Source organism: Lactuca saligna, chromosome 4 (genome assembly GCF_052625555.1).
Source record: "Lactuca saligna cultivar CGN05327 chromosome 4, ASM5262555v1, whole genome shotgun sequence".
Classification (NCBI taxonomy): Eukaryota; Viridiplantae; Streptophyta; class Magnoliopsida; order Asterales; family Asteraceae; genus Lactuca; species Lactuca saligna.
The window spans coordinates 284,284,731-284,305,321 of NC_136420.1; the positions used below are offsets into that span (position 1 = coordinate 284,284,731).

General features: G+C 33.2%; 1 protein-coding gene and 1 long non-coding RNA gene across 2 annotated transcripts; one reads left to right on the forward strand and one right to left on the reverse strand.

Moving 5' to 3' along the window:
* The first annotated feature begins 599 nt into the window (after positions 1-599).
* On the forward strand, positions 600-10,203 carry LOC145040714 (uncharacterized). The gene is made up of 12 exons (XM_078988620.1): positions 600-641; positions 714-742; positions 894-1,029; positions 1,111-1,307; positions 1,398-1,518; positions 1,592-1,771; positions 1,857-1,916; positions 2,004-2,209; positions 5,700-5,827; positions 5,944-7,161; positions 7,289-8,784; positions 10,063-10,203. The coding sequence occupies exons 1-12, from the start codon at positions 600-602 to the stop codon at positions 10,201-10,203; spliced, it is 3,954 nt and encodes a 1,317-aa protein (XP_078844746.1).
* A 504-nt stretch (positions 10,204-10,707) lies between these two features.
* On the reverse strand, positions 10,708-11,449 carry LOC145043704 (uncharacterized). Its single transcript, XR_013681127.1, has 2 exons — positions 11,084-11,449; positions 10,708-10,938 (listed from the first exon to the last, which is right to left on the reverse strand). It is a non-coding gene; the product is annotated as an uncharacterized LOC145043704 (long non-coding RNA).
* Between the last annotated feature and the right edge of the window lie 9,142 nt (positions 11,450-20,591).

Genomic DNA, 20,591 nt, shown 5'->3' on the forward strand with positions numbered 1-20,591 from the left:
ATAAAAGTTATATAGTTATAAAACCCAATATGGCTGTTGTTACTAAAAGTTATACAGGTCATAAACAGACCTTAACTTTGGATTGGAAAAGCATCCTAAAAAAATGTGATGATTTCTCGGGTCCGGTCAATGGATTTATGTTTGTTGACTTTAATTCTATCATAGAACAAACATGCCCAAAAGACACATTCTTTGGTTAGTCATAAAATATTAATAAAATCATTTTTTATCATTTGTTTTTTTGGTTATACATTTTATTATTTAAATATTACGAATTTAATCCTAAACTTTTATTTTTTTTGTGGTATCTGTTGTGTAGATGTTATTGGACATATCGTGTCATTTAGGCCTCTTGAAACTTCAAATCCAGTATCATCCAAGCATTATATAAAAGTCACTCTTAGCAACCTAGAGTGAGATTATATTGTATTATTTATTTATTATTTATTATCTTTAATTAATCACAAATTAATATTAATATACTATTTTATGGTTTATTTAGTTCTGTACATCTGAAGGTTACTATTTTTGGAAGTCAAGCATATCAAATTTCAGAATACCTAAAAAATAACCCGACTGTTAATTTTGTTGTTATCGTGATGCAGTTTTTGAAGCTAAACATTTGGAATGGTTTGTATTCAGTCTTTATATATATATGTTTATAATTACTGTTTTTATATAAATTTTAATAATTGGATATAATTTTTTTATAGGTCTTGGTGAAGCTAAAAGTCATTTTGAAGTAACGAAATTGTTCATAAATTCTGACATTTATGAAATAAATGAGTTTAAAAATAAGTTAGTTTCCAATTGTTTTTTATTTTTTTATAATGTATTTTAACTTAAAAAAAACACAAAACCTAATATTAATGAATCTAAATTAAACATTACAGGTTGAAATGTCATGACAATTTCGGTATAACTGAAAAAAGCATAACTACACTTCAAAGCTACTCTTCTTCATATACAGATGACTTTAAGGGCAATTTTCCATTAAAAACAATATGTGAGATCACCGAACCAATTAAGGTATATTGCATTATTTTATATGTTTTACATTTTATTTTTGCATAATTTATTTTAATAATTTTTACATTTTATATGATACAGGAAATGAAGTTTTTATTAGTTGCTTCCATTGTTAATATAAGGCAGAATCTACCATGGTATTATGAAGCATGCAAAAAATGTGGAAAAAAAATTATCCCTGTTCCCAAAATCAATCATTTGTATACCAACCCTGAGGGAATTTCAGAAACTATGGTTGTCGAGTGTACAAATGCACAATGCAAAAAATCTGAATTTCAGTCAGTTATAAAGTATAGACATATTTATTTATATTAATTTTGTCAATCTTAAAACAACACTAACAATGACATAATTATTTTTTGTTTTAGGTATATAATTCCAATTAACGTACAAGATTGTACTGGAACCATTGGATTGACTCTTTTTGATAGGGAAGCAAGGAGGTTGTTAAATATAAGTGCCTACGAGTTGAAAAAGATACATGATGCGGTATATTATTCATACCTTTAAAATCAGAAAACATTTACTTAATTTTTTTAATTTATTAAAATATATCTTACAGGCCGGAGACAGTGATGCCCTATTTCCAATGCAACTTAATGTGTTGAAAAACCGCAAGTTTGGTTTTGTTGTAGATATTACAGAATACAATGTCAACAACTATAATAACATCTACACAGTTCTCAGAGTTACAGAAGATATGTCCATTGTTTGTGAATTGGAAAGTAAAATAGAACTTATGGTATGTAATTTTTTATTGTTGAAAATTTACAATTCTTTAATGTTAAAGTACATAACGATTAACATATTTCCATTTTATTTTTTAGAGTAATCAATCTGTCTCCTTAAATCAAGTTGCTTTGGAATCCGATGATGTTGTACAGCCTGTTCAAAAGATTTTTCATTTTATTTTATAAACTTTTAATTATATTAGTTATTTTTTTTAGGAATCAAACATTTTTTTTTTAAATTAGGATGTGATCTCACAAACAGACGAAAGTTTTACACCCTCAACAGTTGATAAGTCAACCGCAACAAGTCCTTGCAAAATATCAGGTGATTTGAAGCGCAACCTCCAAGAAATTTATGATGTTGATTCTGGATATGATTTAAGTTCAACTAAGGCTAAAAGAAAGTCAACCGCAGAGGAAACTCCACTCTTGATTTCAAAAATTGAAAAGTGAGTTTTATCGGTTATAAGACACATTTAATATATTTTGATCATTTGTTTTAGTTATAAAATTATTTTAATTGCTTGGTATGATTTTTATTTTGGGGTATTTAGGATGTCAAATATTATTGGTTTTGAATATTTTTGGATACTTTTATTGTTTTAAATTGGACAAGTTAGTTGATTTTGGTTATAACTCAAATAAAATATATTACCCCTAACTTGATAAGTATTTCATATATCGCAATTAACAATTAAGACAAATCAATCAATCAATCAATTTGTATAATAAAAATGCGAAATTCTTAGCTTTCTTCCCCAATTCGCATTCTACTGTAAAATTCGCATTCTTCATTCACCCTCTTTCTTCGCATGTTCCAGTCATTTTTTTTTTAGTTCATTCGCATTTGAGTTGTTTGTCTCACCAAATGCGAAATGAATATTAACCATAATCACCTTCGCATCTTTAACCCCAATCCATACAACCTCATATGCGAAACCCAATTTTGATTTGTATTACCAAATGCGAACATTTTTGCTTTTACACGTGAACTGCATTTGACTCCAATATTGAACAAATCACATTTCACAGTCCTTCTTGACTTCGCATTTTTCTTCACGGATCGTCCCTCAATCAATAACCCAATTAACCCAATTGCGAATCCAAAATCAAAACTTATCTGTTTTCATATGCGAACCCAACTGATTGGCTTTTCAAAATCAAACTCGCAACTCCAAATCGTTCGATTATTCGCCCCAATTCCAAAATCAAATAACAAATCCTTCGTATGATTCATTTAATAACCAAGGCTTCTTTTACTTCAAAATGACCATATTGCCCCTAACTTGATAAGTATTTCATATATCGCAATTAACAATTAAGACAAATCAATCAATCAATCAATTTGTATAATAAAAATGCGAAATTCTTAGCTTTCTTCCCCAATTCGCATTCTACTGTAAAATTCACATTCTTCATTCACCCTCTTTCTTCGCATGTTCCAGTCATTTTTTTTTTAGTTCATTCGCATTTGAGTTGTTTGTCTCACCAAATACGAAATGAATATTAACCATAATCACCTTCGCATCTTTAACCCCAATCCATACAACCTCATATGCGAAACCCAATTTTGATTTGTATTACCAAATGCGAACATTTTTGCTTTTACACGTGAACTGCATTTGACTCCAATATTGAACAAATCACATTTCACATTCCTTCTTGACTTCGCATTTTTCTTCACGAATCTGTTCAAAAGGTTTTTCATTTTATGTTATAAACTTTTAATTATATTTGCTTGTAAAATTTTTTTAAATTTTTTCTTAATATTTTAAATTTTTGGCCGATATTGCATATGTGGTTATTATTGTTCAAATGTTAAAGCTATCTTGAGCTTGATACTTTGATACTTTTACAGGTGAAATTATATTGTGATTGAGGGTGATTAATTTGTACTTTATTTAATTTGTATTAAAAAAAATGAAAACTTTGTTGGTATTCTTCTTAAAGTAAAAAATAACTACTCAATAGTCAATACTACAACATTTTACTTTCATTGGTTTCCCTTTAACCAGTAAAAATCATTATTATGTAATTTTTTAGAATGGAACATTCCCTTTAACGGCTGTTTACTTAATAATTTTTTTCATCATATTGATGAATCCTACTTTTTTTCATTTGTTACCATTTAAATCTTATGGTTATACCATTGTACTTTAAAATGTTTTTTGGTTTAATATTAATGGAACATTCCTTTAATGACAATGTACTTTCATTGGTTTCTATGTAACCTCTAAATATCATAAACTAGAGGGGGAGCCCCCGCGATGCGGAGGTCGGATGAAACCTTTTTGGTTTGTTGTTTTCTCTATGTTGAGGAGATAAAACAGATGCAAATGTGAATACATACATAATTGGTTTTTCTTATCTATATTTATGTTGAAGAGAGTTGCTAATGTGACAAAATTATCACTTTATGTTGAAAAGCAAAAGGTACGGTTTAGTACCTGACACAGAATAGACAATTTCCAGGAGAATAAAACTTCATAAACGTGCTTGACATGTGGTTTATTCTGTGTTTGCATTACGTTTTATATATGGAATGACAAAATAGACCTAAACGATAGATTATATTTTTTAAAGGTGAATACAAGGCTTAACCATGCATCTGTTCATAAGCATAGTATCAAAAGAGAAAACGATTTAAAGAGACCATGGATAATAAGATGACAAAAGAGTTGGAGATTTTTTTGTTTTGTATCACTCCATATATGTATAATAAAAATGCGAAATTAAGACAAATCAATCAATCAATCAATTTGTATAATAAAAATGCGAAATTCTTAGCTTTCTTCCCCAATTCGCATTCTTCTGTAAAATTCGCATTCTTCATTCACCCTCTTTCTTCGCATGTTCCAGTCATTTTTTTTTAGTTCATTCGCATTTGAGTTGTTTGTCTCACCAAATGCGAAATGAATATTAACCATAATCACCTTCGCATCTTTAACCCCAATCCATACAACCTCATATGTGAAACCCAATTTTGATTTGTATTACCAAATGCGAACATTTTTGCTTTTACACGTGAACTGCATTTGACTCCAATATTGAACAAATCACATTTCACAGTCCTTCTTGACTTCGCATTTTTCTTCACGAATCGTCCCTCAATCAATAACCCAATTAACCCAATTGCGAATCCAAAATCAAAACTTATCTGTTTTCATATGCGAACCCAACTGATTGGCTTTTCAAAATCAAATTCGCAACTCCAAATCGTTCGATTATTCGCCCCAATTCCAAAATCAAATAACAGATCCTTCGTATGATTCATTTAATAACCAAGGCTTCTTTTACTTCAAAATGACCATATTGCCCCTAACTTGATAAGTATTTCATATATCGCAATTAACCTACCGACTGCTTCTGAGGTTGCTGCTTTAATAATTGGTGACATTTCGGATTCAATCGAAAAGAGGGATATCGTCGTTCAAACAAAAAATGGTTGTCTACAACGTATCAGTGAATTGCATCCTTCGTACCTTCCTCTCCAATATCCATTGCTATTTCCATATGGGGATGATGGTTATAGTGTTGACATTCTTCATAGAGGTGTGTCATTTACGACCAACAGCAAGCGTGCGAAATGTACAATGAGAGAATATTTCGCTTATAGGATTCAAGACAGAGATCATTCGTTCTCTCTCATACTTAATTCAAGAAGGTTGTTTCAACAATTTCTGGTAGATGCCTATACTATGATGGAAACGGAGAGAATGTACTACATACGTAGGCAACAACATGTTCTTAGATGTGATTCTTATGAAATTTTACGTAACCAAAAAGCTCAAGGAACGACTGATATCTCGAATGTCGGCCAACGTGTCATATTACCTTCATCCTTTACCGGAGGTGCACGCTATATGCTGCAAAACTATTTGGATATCCTGATTTCTTCATAACCTTTACGTGTAATCCCAAATGGCCTGAGATTAAAAGGTTTCTTAAGGATACTTCACTTCAACCAGAAGACAGACCTGATATACTATGTAGGTTGTTTAAGATCAAGCTTGATGCATTCATTAAAGACTTAAGGGAGAATCAAATTTTCGGCAAAGTTCAAGCATGTAATTAAAACTATATTTTTAATTTTTTTATAAAACATTGATCTTATTATTATATTTTAAATATGTTTTGATATCTAATCACATTCTCTTTTATTTTTTGTCAAATTCTTTTACAGATGTTTATACCATTGAATTTCAAAAAAGAGGTTTGCCGCATAGTCATATATGTCTATTCATGCATTCTGACAACAAGCTACCAACTGTTGAACTTATCGATCCAATAATTTCAGCAGAGATACCAGACAGAATTGAAGATCCTGAATTGTATTCACTTGTAAATGAGTTTATGATTCATGGTCCATGTGGAGCTGAAAATATGAATTGTCCATGCATGGTGGATAAAAAGTGCTCTAAAAACTTTCCAAAACAATTCATTAATCATTCGTCTGTTGATCAGAATGGTTTTCCGTTATATAGGCGAAGAAACGATGGTCATTTTGTAGAAAAATCAGGTGTAAGGTTGGATAATAGAAATGTTGTTCCATACAACAAATATCTATTGAAAAGATATCAGGCACATATTAATATTGAATGGTGCAATCAGGGATCTTCTATAAAGTATTTGTTTAAATACATAAATAAGGGTCCTGATAGAGCTACATTTGTTGTTGTACCAACCAACAATGAATGTGAAAATAATGATGCGGTCGATGAAATAGCTGAATATTACGATTGTAGATATTTATCAGCATGTGAAGCATCATGGCGAATTTTTAGATATGATGTTCATTGCAGATATCCTTCTGTTGTTAGACTACCTTTTCATCTTCCTAATCAACAACAGATTGTATATGGCGAAGATGATGATATTGATGATGTTCTTGACAAACCTTCTGTTGCCGCTTCAAAGTTCACAGCTTGGATGGAGTGTAATGCAATCGATAGTGAAGCACGAAAACTCACATATGTTGAATTCCCTACAAAGTTTGTTTGGATATTAAATGGTCGGTTTTGGAAGCGAAGGAAAGTAGGAAAAGCCATCGGTAGAATTCATTCAGTTTCACCTAAACTAGGTGAAGCATATTTCTTAAGGATTCTTTTAAATAAAGTAAAAGGACCAACATCATTTGATGAAATTCGCACGGTAAATGGAGAAACACATTCTTCTTTTAGAGATGCATGTTATGCACTCGGGCTATTAGATGATGACAAGGAATACATTGATGCAATTAAAGAAGCAAGTCATTCTGGATCTGGTTTTTATCTACGCTTTTTATTTGCTACATTGTTGATGTGTAATAGTATGTCTAAACCAGAGATCGTTTGGGAAAATACATGGGAATATTTGGCAGATGGAATTCTATATAACCAACGACGAAGATTTAAGTCAGCAGGTATTACATTTTTTCTTATTTTTTAAAATTAATTTATTTTTATTTTTCAACACCCATTAAATAATTAGTAATGAAATTATTAAATATCAACCACGTATTTTATTAATTATTTAATATTTTCGTGCAGAATTGTCTCTCGGAGTAGATGAACTTAAGAACTTAACTTTGTTCGAAATACAACAAATTTTACTTCGAAACAACTCTATTCTCAAAAACTTCAAAAACATGCCATACCCAGATGTTGAATCCGTTTCTTCTTCAAACAATCGACTTATCACCGAGGAACTAGATTACGACATTCCCGTGATAAAGAATGACTATGATCGTATGTTTCTTGCATTAACTAATGAGCAACGGAACATTTTCCTAAACATCAAGAGTGCTATTCAACAAAATAAAGGAGGTGTCTTCTTTGTTTACGGGTATGGTGGAACGGGTAAAACTTTTTTATGGAAAACAATATCTGCAGCAATTAGATCTGAAGGAAATATTGTATTAAATGTTGCTTCAAGTGGTATTGCTTCCTTATTATTGCCCGGTGGTAGAACAGCACACTCTCGATTTATAATTCCATTTGAGCTTACAGAGGATTCTTTTTGTAACATAAATCCAGACGGTGAGTTGGCAAGCTTAATAAGGAAAACCTCTTTGATAATTTGGGATGAAGCACCTATGGTCCACAAGCATGCATTTGAAGCTTTAGATCGAACTTTGAAGGATTTATTAAGGTGCGTAAATTCAACCATCTCAAATATTCCATTTGGAGGGAAAGTTATTGTCTTTGGAGGAGATTTTAGACAAATTCTACCTGTTGTGCCGGGTGGCAGTAGACAGAACATTGTAAATGCTTATTTGAGTTCTTCATATTTATGGGAACATTGCAAAATCCATAGATTAACAAAAAACATGAGGCTAACTGTTGGAAGGGATCAATCAGATATAGGAAAAATAAGAGATTTTGCAAATTGGTTGTTGGATATAGGAGAAGGAAAACTTGGTGGTCCGAACGACGGTGAAACGATTATCGATATTCCGGATGATATTCTCATTAATGATTCACATGATCCTATAGGTTCCTTAATTGAGTTTGTATATCCTTCAATTTTAGAGTACTATAGCGATATAAATTATTTCCAAGAAAGAGCGATACTTGCTCCAAAAAATGAAGTTGTCCAGGAAATAAACGACCGTTTACTTAAGAAGTTTCCAGGAGATCAAGTTGAATATTTAAGTTCAGACTGCATATGTGAATCCGAATTTCTCCATGATCAATTTGATGCAAATCTATACTCTCCTGATGTATTAAATGGACTCAAAGTATCCGGTTTACCAAATCATAAATTAGTTTTAAAAATTGGTGTTCCAGTAATGTTACTGAGAAATATTGATCAGAAAAACGGCTTATGTAATGGCACAAGACTACAGGTGTTATCATTGGGCAAACGTGTTATTGAGGCACGTATAATAACTGGAACTAATATTGGAAATCGGACTTTTATTCCAAGAATGTCTTTAACTCCATCAGAAAAAAAGATTCCCTTCAAATTCATAAGAAGACAGTTTCCTTTGGCTGTATGTTTTGCAATGACTATTAACAAAAGTCAAGGACAATCGTTGTCAAAGGTTGGTCTGTTTCTGAAAGATCCAGTTTTTTCACATGAACAATTGTATGTTGCCTTATCTAGAGTTCAGAGTAGAGAGGGATTAAAATTATTAATTTTAGATAAAGATGACAAAATAAAACTTCCAATGTTGTTTATAAGGAAGTTTTTCGAAATTTGTAGCCAACTTTTTTGTAACGTCGTTTTATTCAATTTTAGGAAATCACACTTAATCCATCACATTACTGTATTTTTTTATAATTACGTATTGTTGTATTTTATGTTAATTTCATTACACACATTGGTATTGTATCATCTGCATATGTCCAATTAGAATAATGAATAAAAAAAAAATAGTTTTCAAAAATCTTCATTCCTAATTAAATACTTCCCATTTAGTTAGTAATTAAATAATTACAATAAAAAAAATTATTTAAATATTCAATATTACAATTTATAAGTTATCAGAATTATTGATATAATATTTTATTAAATAATTAATTTTTAAATTCAATTCAAAAACAGCACCCGTGGGTTCCACGGGTTTTAACCTAGTATATATATATATATAAGTTATTTTGAGGACAATAGTTAAAGTGAGGATTTTTTTTTTTAACGACAAACTAAATAATCTATTCCTAAATAACCATCTATATCTCTACCGAAACTTGAACCACAGACCTCTCATATAAGATGATCACAAAAATAACAATAATTACATGTAAAAATGTCTTCCTATTTAAGTCTCAAAACTTTTTTCAAAAAACTTGAAGAAAGACAGATCTGGATGGATTCGAACCACCAACCTCTCAGGAAATGATCCCAAGTGCTCTTACCATTTCAGAGCTTACAGATCTTTCACAATGCAAATTGCAAAGCAACCAACGTGTAGAACCATTTAAATATCCTAAACACCTGACAATTAAAATAGTCATTTAAAATTTGGTTTCAAATAAGTTCGCAGTGCCTTTTTTTTCTTGAATTTCGACATTCAACAAATATCAAAATACAAAAAAGAATTCCCAATAATCGCCCACTACCATCGATTAAAAATTGATGTTTTACATTTTTTAATAAAAAAGTTATTAGATGACTGATTATATAAAGAGCCCCGCATAAAAACAGAACTTGGTTCCCATTAATTTTACGATTTTCCAACATAAACCCAAGTGAAGACCATAACTGTTTACCAGAATCCAATTTTAGAAATGGAAATAGCAGCATCAAGAAGAACGCCTACAACCAGCAAATCGCAGTAGAAATGATACCAACACACCATTGAATCATGTAACAATCACAGCCTTCAAAGGCTAAAAACCACAATCCACCAGAAGCTTCCACAATGACAGCATCCGACATTTTTACATTGTGTCCTCCAACCAAAAACCTCACAAGAGGAGAATTGCAGAATATAATGTACACAGATTCAAATCAACAATGATACAAACTCAGCACTTCTACATACAAGAGTTCAGCGTCCAGTATAATAATATTATACAGTAAAACCTCAAAAATATAACATCACATCCACAAAATCAAAAGCCATAGGAATAGGATGCCTCAAGACATTTATCAGAAAGGTTGTCATAATTTGAGAGACATAATTTGGATGGATTTAATGTCTAACAATGTCTAGATCGATGAAAAGCAGTTAAACGAGAAGTACCTTATTGTGATAGTCAGCTAAACTTTATCTAGATGATGTTGTTCACTAGATAATTGTTGTTGATGCAGCTGTTCGAATTTGAAATGAAGTGAACTGGTTTTGAACACAAACAACACGCAGAAACAGGGCACACCAGAGGAGAGATCCCGGGAAACCCCGTGCGACCTCCCCTCAAAAACAAAAATCGATCTTTTATTAGGATTGGTAGCCTGCCATGCGAGCGCACCCATCATGGCAAAGGCCGAATAACAGGATGTAATGAGGACATACATGATCCCCTAATCAAAACAAGACTGATTTCTACCTCTACATACAAACCTCGATGTCAATCTCCATACTTCGAGTTCCGATCAATAGATCAAATTCAAGTTTAGCATTACAAATCAATCGTGATCAATAGAAAAACTAGTAACACGGATTCGGATGATCCGATTAACGGAATCGAAGGATTCAAACTCATCCACCCGAATCATTATGAACATCATAGAATGCTACCAATCGCCAGACAACCTACAAAATTAGAAACTAGCTTTATATGAATAGAACACCCAAACATCAATATACTTCTACCAATTAACGGATGGACATGGACTAATTAGAGTGAATCTTCAAGGGACTTAAAACAATGATAATCAGACAGATAGAGAGATATAACCTTACGTTCCGATTCGTTTAAGCAAGCGTAAACTGTAGATCTGATACGTTAATCAACAGACCCATGCTGAACAAATCAATCTCTGCCGGACAAGGGTACATCAAGGGCATAAATCAACAACTCGTATCGAAACCATCGGTTTTCCGTAAAAAATAATCGATTTATAGAAAAACAAGAAAAATCGGATCAAACTGTAAATCGTCGACAGATCCATCACGCCAAACGATAGAAAACAGTCAGGAAATTTCTAGACGTATGGAAATTATATCTTCTCGTAATCTGCGTTTTATAGAAGCGAGGGTGGTGAGGAACGGATGAGATCGAACGATGATAAATTAAGTCGTGACGTGTGCGCATAGTTATTTCCGATAAAGGAGCTTGCACGAGAAACTTGCCATTCTTGGTAAGTAGAAACTTTTAACCGACTTTTTGAGAAACCTACGGTTCAATCCACCCGACCCGGTAAAAAACAACTACACCGACTCGGATTTGGCAAATCCGAGTTTATATTTTATTGATTACACTGCACATATGGTTTTGCGGTTTGTTGAAAATTGTTATTTTTATCCAAAAAAAGTTTGAATTAGCACCACAGGTTCAAAGTTTTCATTTTATTGTGAGTTTTGTTCAATTTAATTTAAATTTTTTTGAAATGATGATTTTACCCTTCTTTTTTGTTTTTTCAGTTTATTTATTTATTTATATATTTTTATGATTAAAAAATTAATAAAAATTTACCCCCTTTCTCTCTCTCTTAAAAAAATTAATAAAAATTTACCCCCTTTCTCTCTCTCTTAAAAAAATTAATAAAAAATTCTCTCTCTCTGTGTGAGTGTAAATACAAAACACTCAAGAACACACATTGAAACTCAGGAACACATATTCATATTCATGAACACATACACAAACACTCCATATTTTTTAAGTTTATTCTCCAAACACGCACACTCAAGAAAACATACATGAAATCAGATCTAATGAAGGATTTTCTAATGAAAACATTTAAGAAGATGAAATCAGATCGAGTAATGGGTCTCTAATCTCATCCTTAGACGATGATCTCCTCCTCCTCTTCCTCCTGTTAAAGAAGCCCTAACATGAAACTTTATGACCCGGTCATCGTTAACAACCATAACGAATCAAGATCTAGTAGGGGGTCGAAGGCGGCAACGGCTAGGGTTTAGACTTGTTCCCTCCTCGTCGCCATTCTCAGTGTAGATCTATCCAACCATCGTGTTTCTCCTTGTCGCCCCCATCTCTGAAACGAATCTGTAACAGGTTAGGGTTTGTAATGGTGGCGAGTTGAAACCATAGTAATGGCGGCGCTAGACTTAACCTAATCGACTGAGGTGTGGCGACCACCACCTCTTTACGAACCCTTCTCAGATCTTACATCGATGAAGGTTTGGCGCTGATTTTTGAAACCCTAGCTATTCAGATCTGTTGTGGTGTTTTGTGTGTATGTGTGTTTAATCTCTCGTTTGTCTTGTTCGAGTTTGTGTGTTTGTTTAATATGTATGTGTGTGTGTGTTTGTGTTGTATCTGTTGAAAAATCGATGGATGTTTGTGTTGAACTATGTTTGCTCATCACATTTCATTTTTATGTGTGTGTATTCATCTGATCTGATTTTGTGTGTGTGTGTTAATCTGATTTCATTTAGGTGGAGATGGATATGGTAAATTGTGGTTGTAGCGGACGGTGGTCAAACAATGGTGGTGGAGGATGACGGTCGAATGTTGGCGGTGGTGGAAGATATTCTTCAGCGTTCTTGAGGAAGAAGAAGATAGGTGAGAGAGAGAGAGAGAGAGAGAGAGAAAGAGAGAGAGAGAGAGAGAGAGATTATTTTCTTGTTTCTTTTATTTTTAATTCTTTTTAATTGTTGTAATAAAAGAAAATTAAAATATTAAATAATCAGGGGCAAAATCATCTTTATAAAAAAGTTCAAACAAAATCGAACCAAACTCACAATAAAATGAAAACTTTGGACCTGTGGTGCTAGTTCAAACCTTTTTTGACCAAAGTGGCAATTTTCAGCAAACCACAGGGACCATTTGTGCAGTTTAGTATACTTTATACATTAAGCTTGTTCAAGTATCCAAAAGCGCTCAGGATTTTGAATTGTTCATAGGAATTTTAAGAAGAAAATGTACTTAAAGCCAGGTCATTGGTTCGATTTAGTTATTAAAGGTTTTTTTTCTATATAACAAGTTATTAAATTTACAACTTAGAGGTTTATTAAATCATTTTCGTTGGTTTTTTAGTAGATCATTCGTTAACTAGCCATACTAAATTACACGAAAGGTCTCTATGGTTTAACATCTCCGATGATCCACCGACACTCATGATCGATTGTGAAGAGGACATAAAACACCAAGGTAGCGGCAGAAAGGCTTGCTTGGATGATGTCTCATCAACAACCCGGTGATAATGAAGATGACGACGATCTCTTATATTGTAATGCCCGTAGATCCGGGCTAGTCAATTTAGAGGTAATAGGGGTCGAAAATGACTTTTTGACAAAAGATTATTTAGAATAAATAATCATAACCAAGTTGTAGAATATGTCACAAGGTTTCCGTACATATAAAGAGCGTCGAAATCGGAGTTATAACGAAGAAGTTATGACCCGTCGAAGTTTCGCGACGGAACCGACACGACACCGGGAAGCGTAAATAGTGATTTTACAATAGAGGACTTTTTAGCCTTAGTGGTCTAAACAAAATTCGTATCATATGTTAAACCGAGAAAATCCATAAAAAGAACGCCCAAATCTGACTTCGTATGAAAAAAGTTATAATTTTTCTAAGATTCGGCTTAGCAGTGCACGACCCGAAACTCGAATTATAGTTCGAGCGGTTTTTGGCTTACGCGAATTAAATGAGAGTAGAAGATCTCATTAGTAGGAACTTAATAGTAAAAAGACAGACGAAAACAGAGTCCGTATGAAAGAGTTACGAATTCTTCGTGGTCATTTAACAGTCTAAACGCCTCGTACTGTTAAATTTAAGATCGGTCGAGAATTAGCCGATGGAGTCAAAATGAAATTTGTAGATATTATTTTTACCTACGCGTGGATATAAAGAACGTCAAAAACGGAGGTCGTATGTGAAAGTTCTGGATTTTAGAAGTTGGAAGTGTGTTGTGCGAAAATTGGTGATGTGGCACAATCTTGGCCATTGTTTTCTCCCCATGTCTTGCCACTAGATGGTGACATGTCGCACCAAGTTCAACCATTTTCACCCTATAAATAGAACCTCTCCCAGCCTCATTTTCTTCACACCTTTCTCATTCTTTCTTCTCTTTACTCTCTCTCTCTCTAGAACCTTTCTCTAGCCCCGAAAAGCCTAGGGAACCTCCCTAGCACGAGGCGGATGCCCCTAAGTGCTCGACGGCTCTGAGAAGAAGAGTTTTTCCGCACGCGAATGCTACTCCAAGCAAAGCCTGGTTTTCTATAAAACCCGCTGTAAGTGAGCTACGCCTACGCTATTTTTAATATAGTTTTTATTTAATTATATTAACGTTATTAAGAACATATAATAAGTAATTGGGCTATTATTATGGGTTATATAAGTATTATTTAACGGTTATATAATAGTAATAGTAGCTATACTATTAATTAGTCTCGGTGAATAATAGACTAAACTCTAGTGGTAATAATACTAGGTTTCGTCGAAGGAGATTATTTTTTTTCAAGAAGTGAAACGTTGTATGAGTTCGGAATCACCACCTTTTCAAGTGAGTGCATAGTGATGGGTTTTAGTCATAAGACATCCTATGTGCTCATACAAACCCTAATGCTTGGATCTAGGTTTCTCTATTGTACATGCTTTGAATCCAAGACTATAAACCCTAATTCTAGTATATGAAATCGATATTAACATATGAATGGGTTTAACAACATACCTTGATTGTTATATAGCAATAACAATCCTAATTCCACCTTGAATTGACTTTGGAATGCTTAGAGTCACAAGTGTCACTCCTCTAATGACTTACAAACACCAAGAGCAAATGGAGAAGGTATAAAGAGAGAGGAGAGAGGTTAGAATTCGTCCTTAGGACTTCTTGGGAACAAGTACACGAATTCTAAGGCCTTAGGGTCTTTATATAGGTGTAGAGATATGGTTTCAGTCATTATCCTTATCTAGTTGCTTATCCACAAAGCAACCATAAGATAAGCCTTGAAAACCCTTATCCTTTATCCTTTGGACGATTTCAAGGATCCTTATCTCCTTGAATTCGTTCAACCCATATTTAGGATAACCATTACCATATTTTGTAACTATCACATAATTACAATTCAGCCCCTCTAGTTTAATTAATTACACTTGATCACAAAATTAATTCCTAATTAATTATTGACCAATATTAATTAAACAAATATGATTTCTCCTTTAATATATTATTCTTATAACATATTAATAAATCATAATAACCTCTCTCTCTTTATTTATTTCTCCAATCAAGTTGCTTTGGTGAAGGCAACCCAAAAGGACCATGCACCATCGGGTCAAGTACATACCAAAATAGTTATGGACTTAGACACTAATCCAACAGTCTCCCACTTGGATAAGTCTAATAACTATTATGTGTATGAATTCAGATCCTGATCTGCTATCGTAGCTTTCCAAAGCCGCTGTCAACTCTGATCCTATCAGATACTCGTGTCCTTAGATAAGGGATCATATATTCCTCCATTCTAGATATCGTATGAGATATGATTTCAAATCATTCTCTTTGTACTACTTCTCGATTTCCGATTTATGACAACAGACTAATTGAACAAATCAAATTAGCCCTAGCCCGGCCGAGCATTTACGTTTGTCATCACTAAACCATCGAGGGGCCCAAATATATCGCTTTTATTCTACTTTGAATAAAAGGAATGGATAAACTTTGATACAATGCTCGCTTGCACTTACTCGCCAAATCACACACAACAATATGTTTTATAACACCAAGTTACTAGTGCGTTTACATATTATCAATGTGCAACTGATTTGCAAGATACAACTCACACCTCTCGGTTTCAAGAATATAAGATGTTATCGTCTCACCAATCACTCATGATACAATTCATGGAGTGATCCAAGTGAGCGTGGGTTTAATCCAATGCTCAAATTTATATTCATAAGCACTCATGAACGTTGCAGCAAACATTTGCTTATGTCTAATACTCTTTTAGACAATCCACACACCAATTCACAACAATCTTTATTCATATCTACTTCCAACATATGAATGACTGTGGCCCCTGTTCGAATAATTCGATTATTCTTAATAAATTCAATTATTCTGGAAGTCAAAACATGCAAAGTGAAACACAAGAATAATACTAATCCCAATGGCCTCAAACCTTTGAGTATAAATAAAACACCTTTTATTTATCACCATATCGATTACTCATTATTTGTTGTTTCGGGTAATCAACTACTTACTTGAATTATTACACTTGTCCCATGCTCCTAGCATGCACACAATGTTTACCTATGGTTCTTACTTTTGTGAAATAGACAAATTGAACACATTTCCAATCATTCTCATTGTACAACTCCAAATCCTTTTTCATAAGTGTAAGAATATCAAATTCTTGCTACTTATAGAATATGCTAGATTCTAACACTTTATGCAACGATCCTTTCGTAATGTCACTGTACCAAAGTCACAAAGACTATTGCCAATGATATTACAAAGTCCTCTATCAGAGATTGTTACAAGAAAATTCCTTAGATATGATGTATCTCACTCAAAGTACATTCCTTTGAACATCCTTTTGCATAATAGTTTCTAATCTAGACATAGATTTTCAATATTTACTTCCTAATATGAACACGCTTCCATATTTTCCTCATGACAACTTATTCTTAATAGAATCTTTTCTATTTGTAATGATGTCGATATGATCCATCCAATATGGAAACATTTCCATAATTTCCAATACTATACTTCCAACTACTTACAAGCGACCAATTCTCGTTGAACTTTGAATTGTCCTTTGATAGTTGTTTAATTATTTTAGTCAAAACTGATTCTAGTCCCTTTTCCCTCTAAATGCGCTATACATTTGGAAAATTTTAGAATGGTCAAACATTAAAGCATTTGCAATCGATCCTATACCCGAAGCGTATGGGACACGACACATAATGTTTTATTTGCTATGTTTTCAAAATTCGAATTGTCAAGAGGAATGCCGTAATCACAATCGAAATTTTAAGAACACACTATGTACCCTTGACTAAATTTTATTAACATTTCTCAACCTAATCCTTTAGATTTGAAATGAAGCATAATATTCTCTCCCTTAATTATAGCAAAACAACATTTCAACTGTTACAACTTTGCAAAGTATAACTCTTGTTTTCTATAATTAATATTGCCAACTTTGCAATACGTGCCTTAATAATCATACAATCATAACATTTATGCTCCCACTATCATGATGATTATTATAAAACATAACACTTATGCTCCCACTAGCTTCGACATGTATTCATAAACATCTTAACTTTCAGAAAAACAATACTTATTGAATTTCTTAAGTTTATGTTTCTAATACTTAGTGCTTTGATAATCTTTTATCAAGGCTTCTTGAACTTATACACCTTTGCCTTAGATAGTTCATATGTGTGTCTAAACACTTAAGACTAATTGCCAAACCTCACAATTCAAATCATGGAAAGGGATACCATAACCATAATCGAATTCGAGAATGCAATTTTACAATCACTATCTTCTTAAAATCTTTCTTAGTGAAAGCATTTCCTCACAATCATTTTCATGAAGGAGGAAATCTTATGACACTTAGATTTAAACGGTGTATGTGTTCCTATCCATGTGAATTTGTTAAAACCAAAGTTTACGACAAATTCAAACTCATATGGACCGAACTTTCTTAATCTTGATTTCTTGCCTTATGGTAGCACAGCTGCCCACCATGTCTTCCAAGTAGTTAAGCAGCTCACCCTTTCCTATCAATGTACCTTTCATTGATTAAGGTTCTTTTCCTTTTATGCGTTCAAAATGAGAACTCATAGAACTCTCATGCATAATTAACTCGATTGGATTGGCACAGAATCAAAATAATGTCATCACGATAGGTTGTAAACCTTAACTCGTGTGCTAGTGATGATCGATAAGGTTTATTTGATTTGTTCTTGAAACCTTTCAAGACCATTAAGACTCCCACTAACTCCTTGACATATAAGATTCTCTTGTCAAAACATTTCTTGACAAACAAATATTCAAGAGTTAGTGTAGCTTTTATCAAAACTCTTCATAAATTGGTTCTAATTGGTCTTTGTCTTATCTAAGACATCACAACTTACCACATTTAATGAATGATTTAAACCTTCTTAATACTTTTCACTCATTGTCACAATCTTAACTCTAAGACTTGTTTTGGAACGAAGTATGATTGACTTCTTGATTTGACCATTTCTTCAATCTTTGATTCCTCTTCTTGGACATACAATTGTACCAAGACTCACTTAGAGGATCAATTGAGATATGGTTCTTAATCATTAAGACCTATCATAAAGCATAAAAGGTACTCTCCCTTCTTCTTAGAATGGAAAAACTTTTATCTCTCTGCCTACTTGATTCTTGTTATTCGTTCTACTATTGATTTAAACTTTTTCAATCAATTCAGAATTACACTTAATCTTATAAGTATAATCATATTTACTAAACCTTTAGTAAATCATGATGAATATCTCGTTACTCTTATGGTGGACTTTGATCAACACACAACTTTGTGTACTCGATCTCCTAGTCCTTCACTTGACACTTTGTCAATGAATTAGTCTAATTTCCAAATACAAAATTTCTCATTCATCGTGCATCCACGTTGCATGATTCCAAGTTTCTGTCCAATTGAAACTTGGGCGATGAGAAACTCTCCCTATTTGGTAAATTGTCAACTTTCCATAAATAACATGATAAGAACCAAATCCATTATTGCTAATAATAGAAACATTTTAACATCAATTTTTCATACACGCCATTGTAAGGATAAATAAATAAAATTTAAAATCAAAATTTATTTTATTGCGGAAAAATTTGTCCTTACAATGCAACTCATTGAAAAACTTATGCTAATACATCTTTCTTAGCAATCTAATTCTAACTCTAAGTAATAGCTCAAGAATCTAATCTTCGAGAAACGCGATCCATTCCTTTACGGTTAGATTCTGCTCACTTCTTCCCTTAAGCTTCCTTTCTTTTCTTCGATCCTACAAAACATCAATTGTAATCTCATCACATTATGTATTAAGAATCTAGAATAGAAGCCTAAAAGAGTTAGTCAATGGATTTTACCTAAATTAGAGCCATACGTTTCGACTCTCCCATCTCTTAGATCTCTTAGGTAAATAGGGCAGCTTCATCTCCAATGCCCCTTCTCTTGGCAATAAAAGAAAATCGACTCTTTTGGAATAGGACATGGAACTACTTCAGACATCGCCTTTCTCTTATGATCAAACTTTTCGATCATTGCATGTCTTTCGTTGCCATTGTCTATATCCACAGAGGTCTCGAAGGCAGATTCATCAATCAACTTTGCTTTTCTATTGCGCCAAATCATTGCTGATTCAGCAGCAATAAGCATATAGGTGAGATCTATAAGGGTCACGTCGTAGTTCATCATATAGTACTCTCTTACGAACTCACTATATGACTTGGGAAGTGACTAAAGAACCCAATCAACAGCCATTTCCTCACATACAACGGATCCCAACATTCTTAACCTATCAATGTGTGACTTCATCCCTAGGACGTGTGCACACACGGACTTTCCTTCTTTATGTTTACTTGCCAAAAGGGCTTGAGTGAGCTTGAACTTTTCAAGCCTTCGAACTTGTGGGTTAGGGAGAATAATAGGAGGAGGAGGAGGAAGTGAAGCATGATTTCTTGTTCCTCGATCGAATCGTGGAATATCATCTTCATGTGGAATGCTTGTTCCACGGGATTTGGGAAGACCATAGTTGTCGAACTTTGACATCTACAAAACGGGAGAAATGAATTCATGTTAGTTGATAGATTGAGTCCTTAGTAAATCACCCAAATGAAATACTAAGGCTAGGACCCAACACAATATTCTACAACGCGGGAGAAGGATGCCGTAACCCTAATTGCAGAACATTTAAAGGTAAGTGAATGACGATTCACTAATTTCCACCATGAAAAACGAAAAAGAAATTTAAGTTTTAAATCTATGAAAACTCCTAGATCCTTTGAGATTCATTGAACTTTCAATGGCATGTTTAAATCTCGATATGCCCCTCTAGTTTGTGACTGGGATGCCGAGGATCACAAAGCGGGTGTGAATAACCATGAAAACTTACATGGTGCCCTCACATGTTACAATCACCCATTCGATGTGCCGGTAAACCACACACGCTCCACCGAACTATGACAAACATTGAGTCACCTTTTGCAACCTTTGCTTAGAACCATTTAGTGTGCCGGTAAACCACACACGCTCCACTAACGTCTTCGCAAGGGCACAAA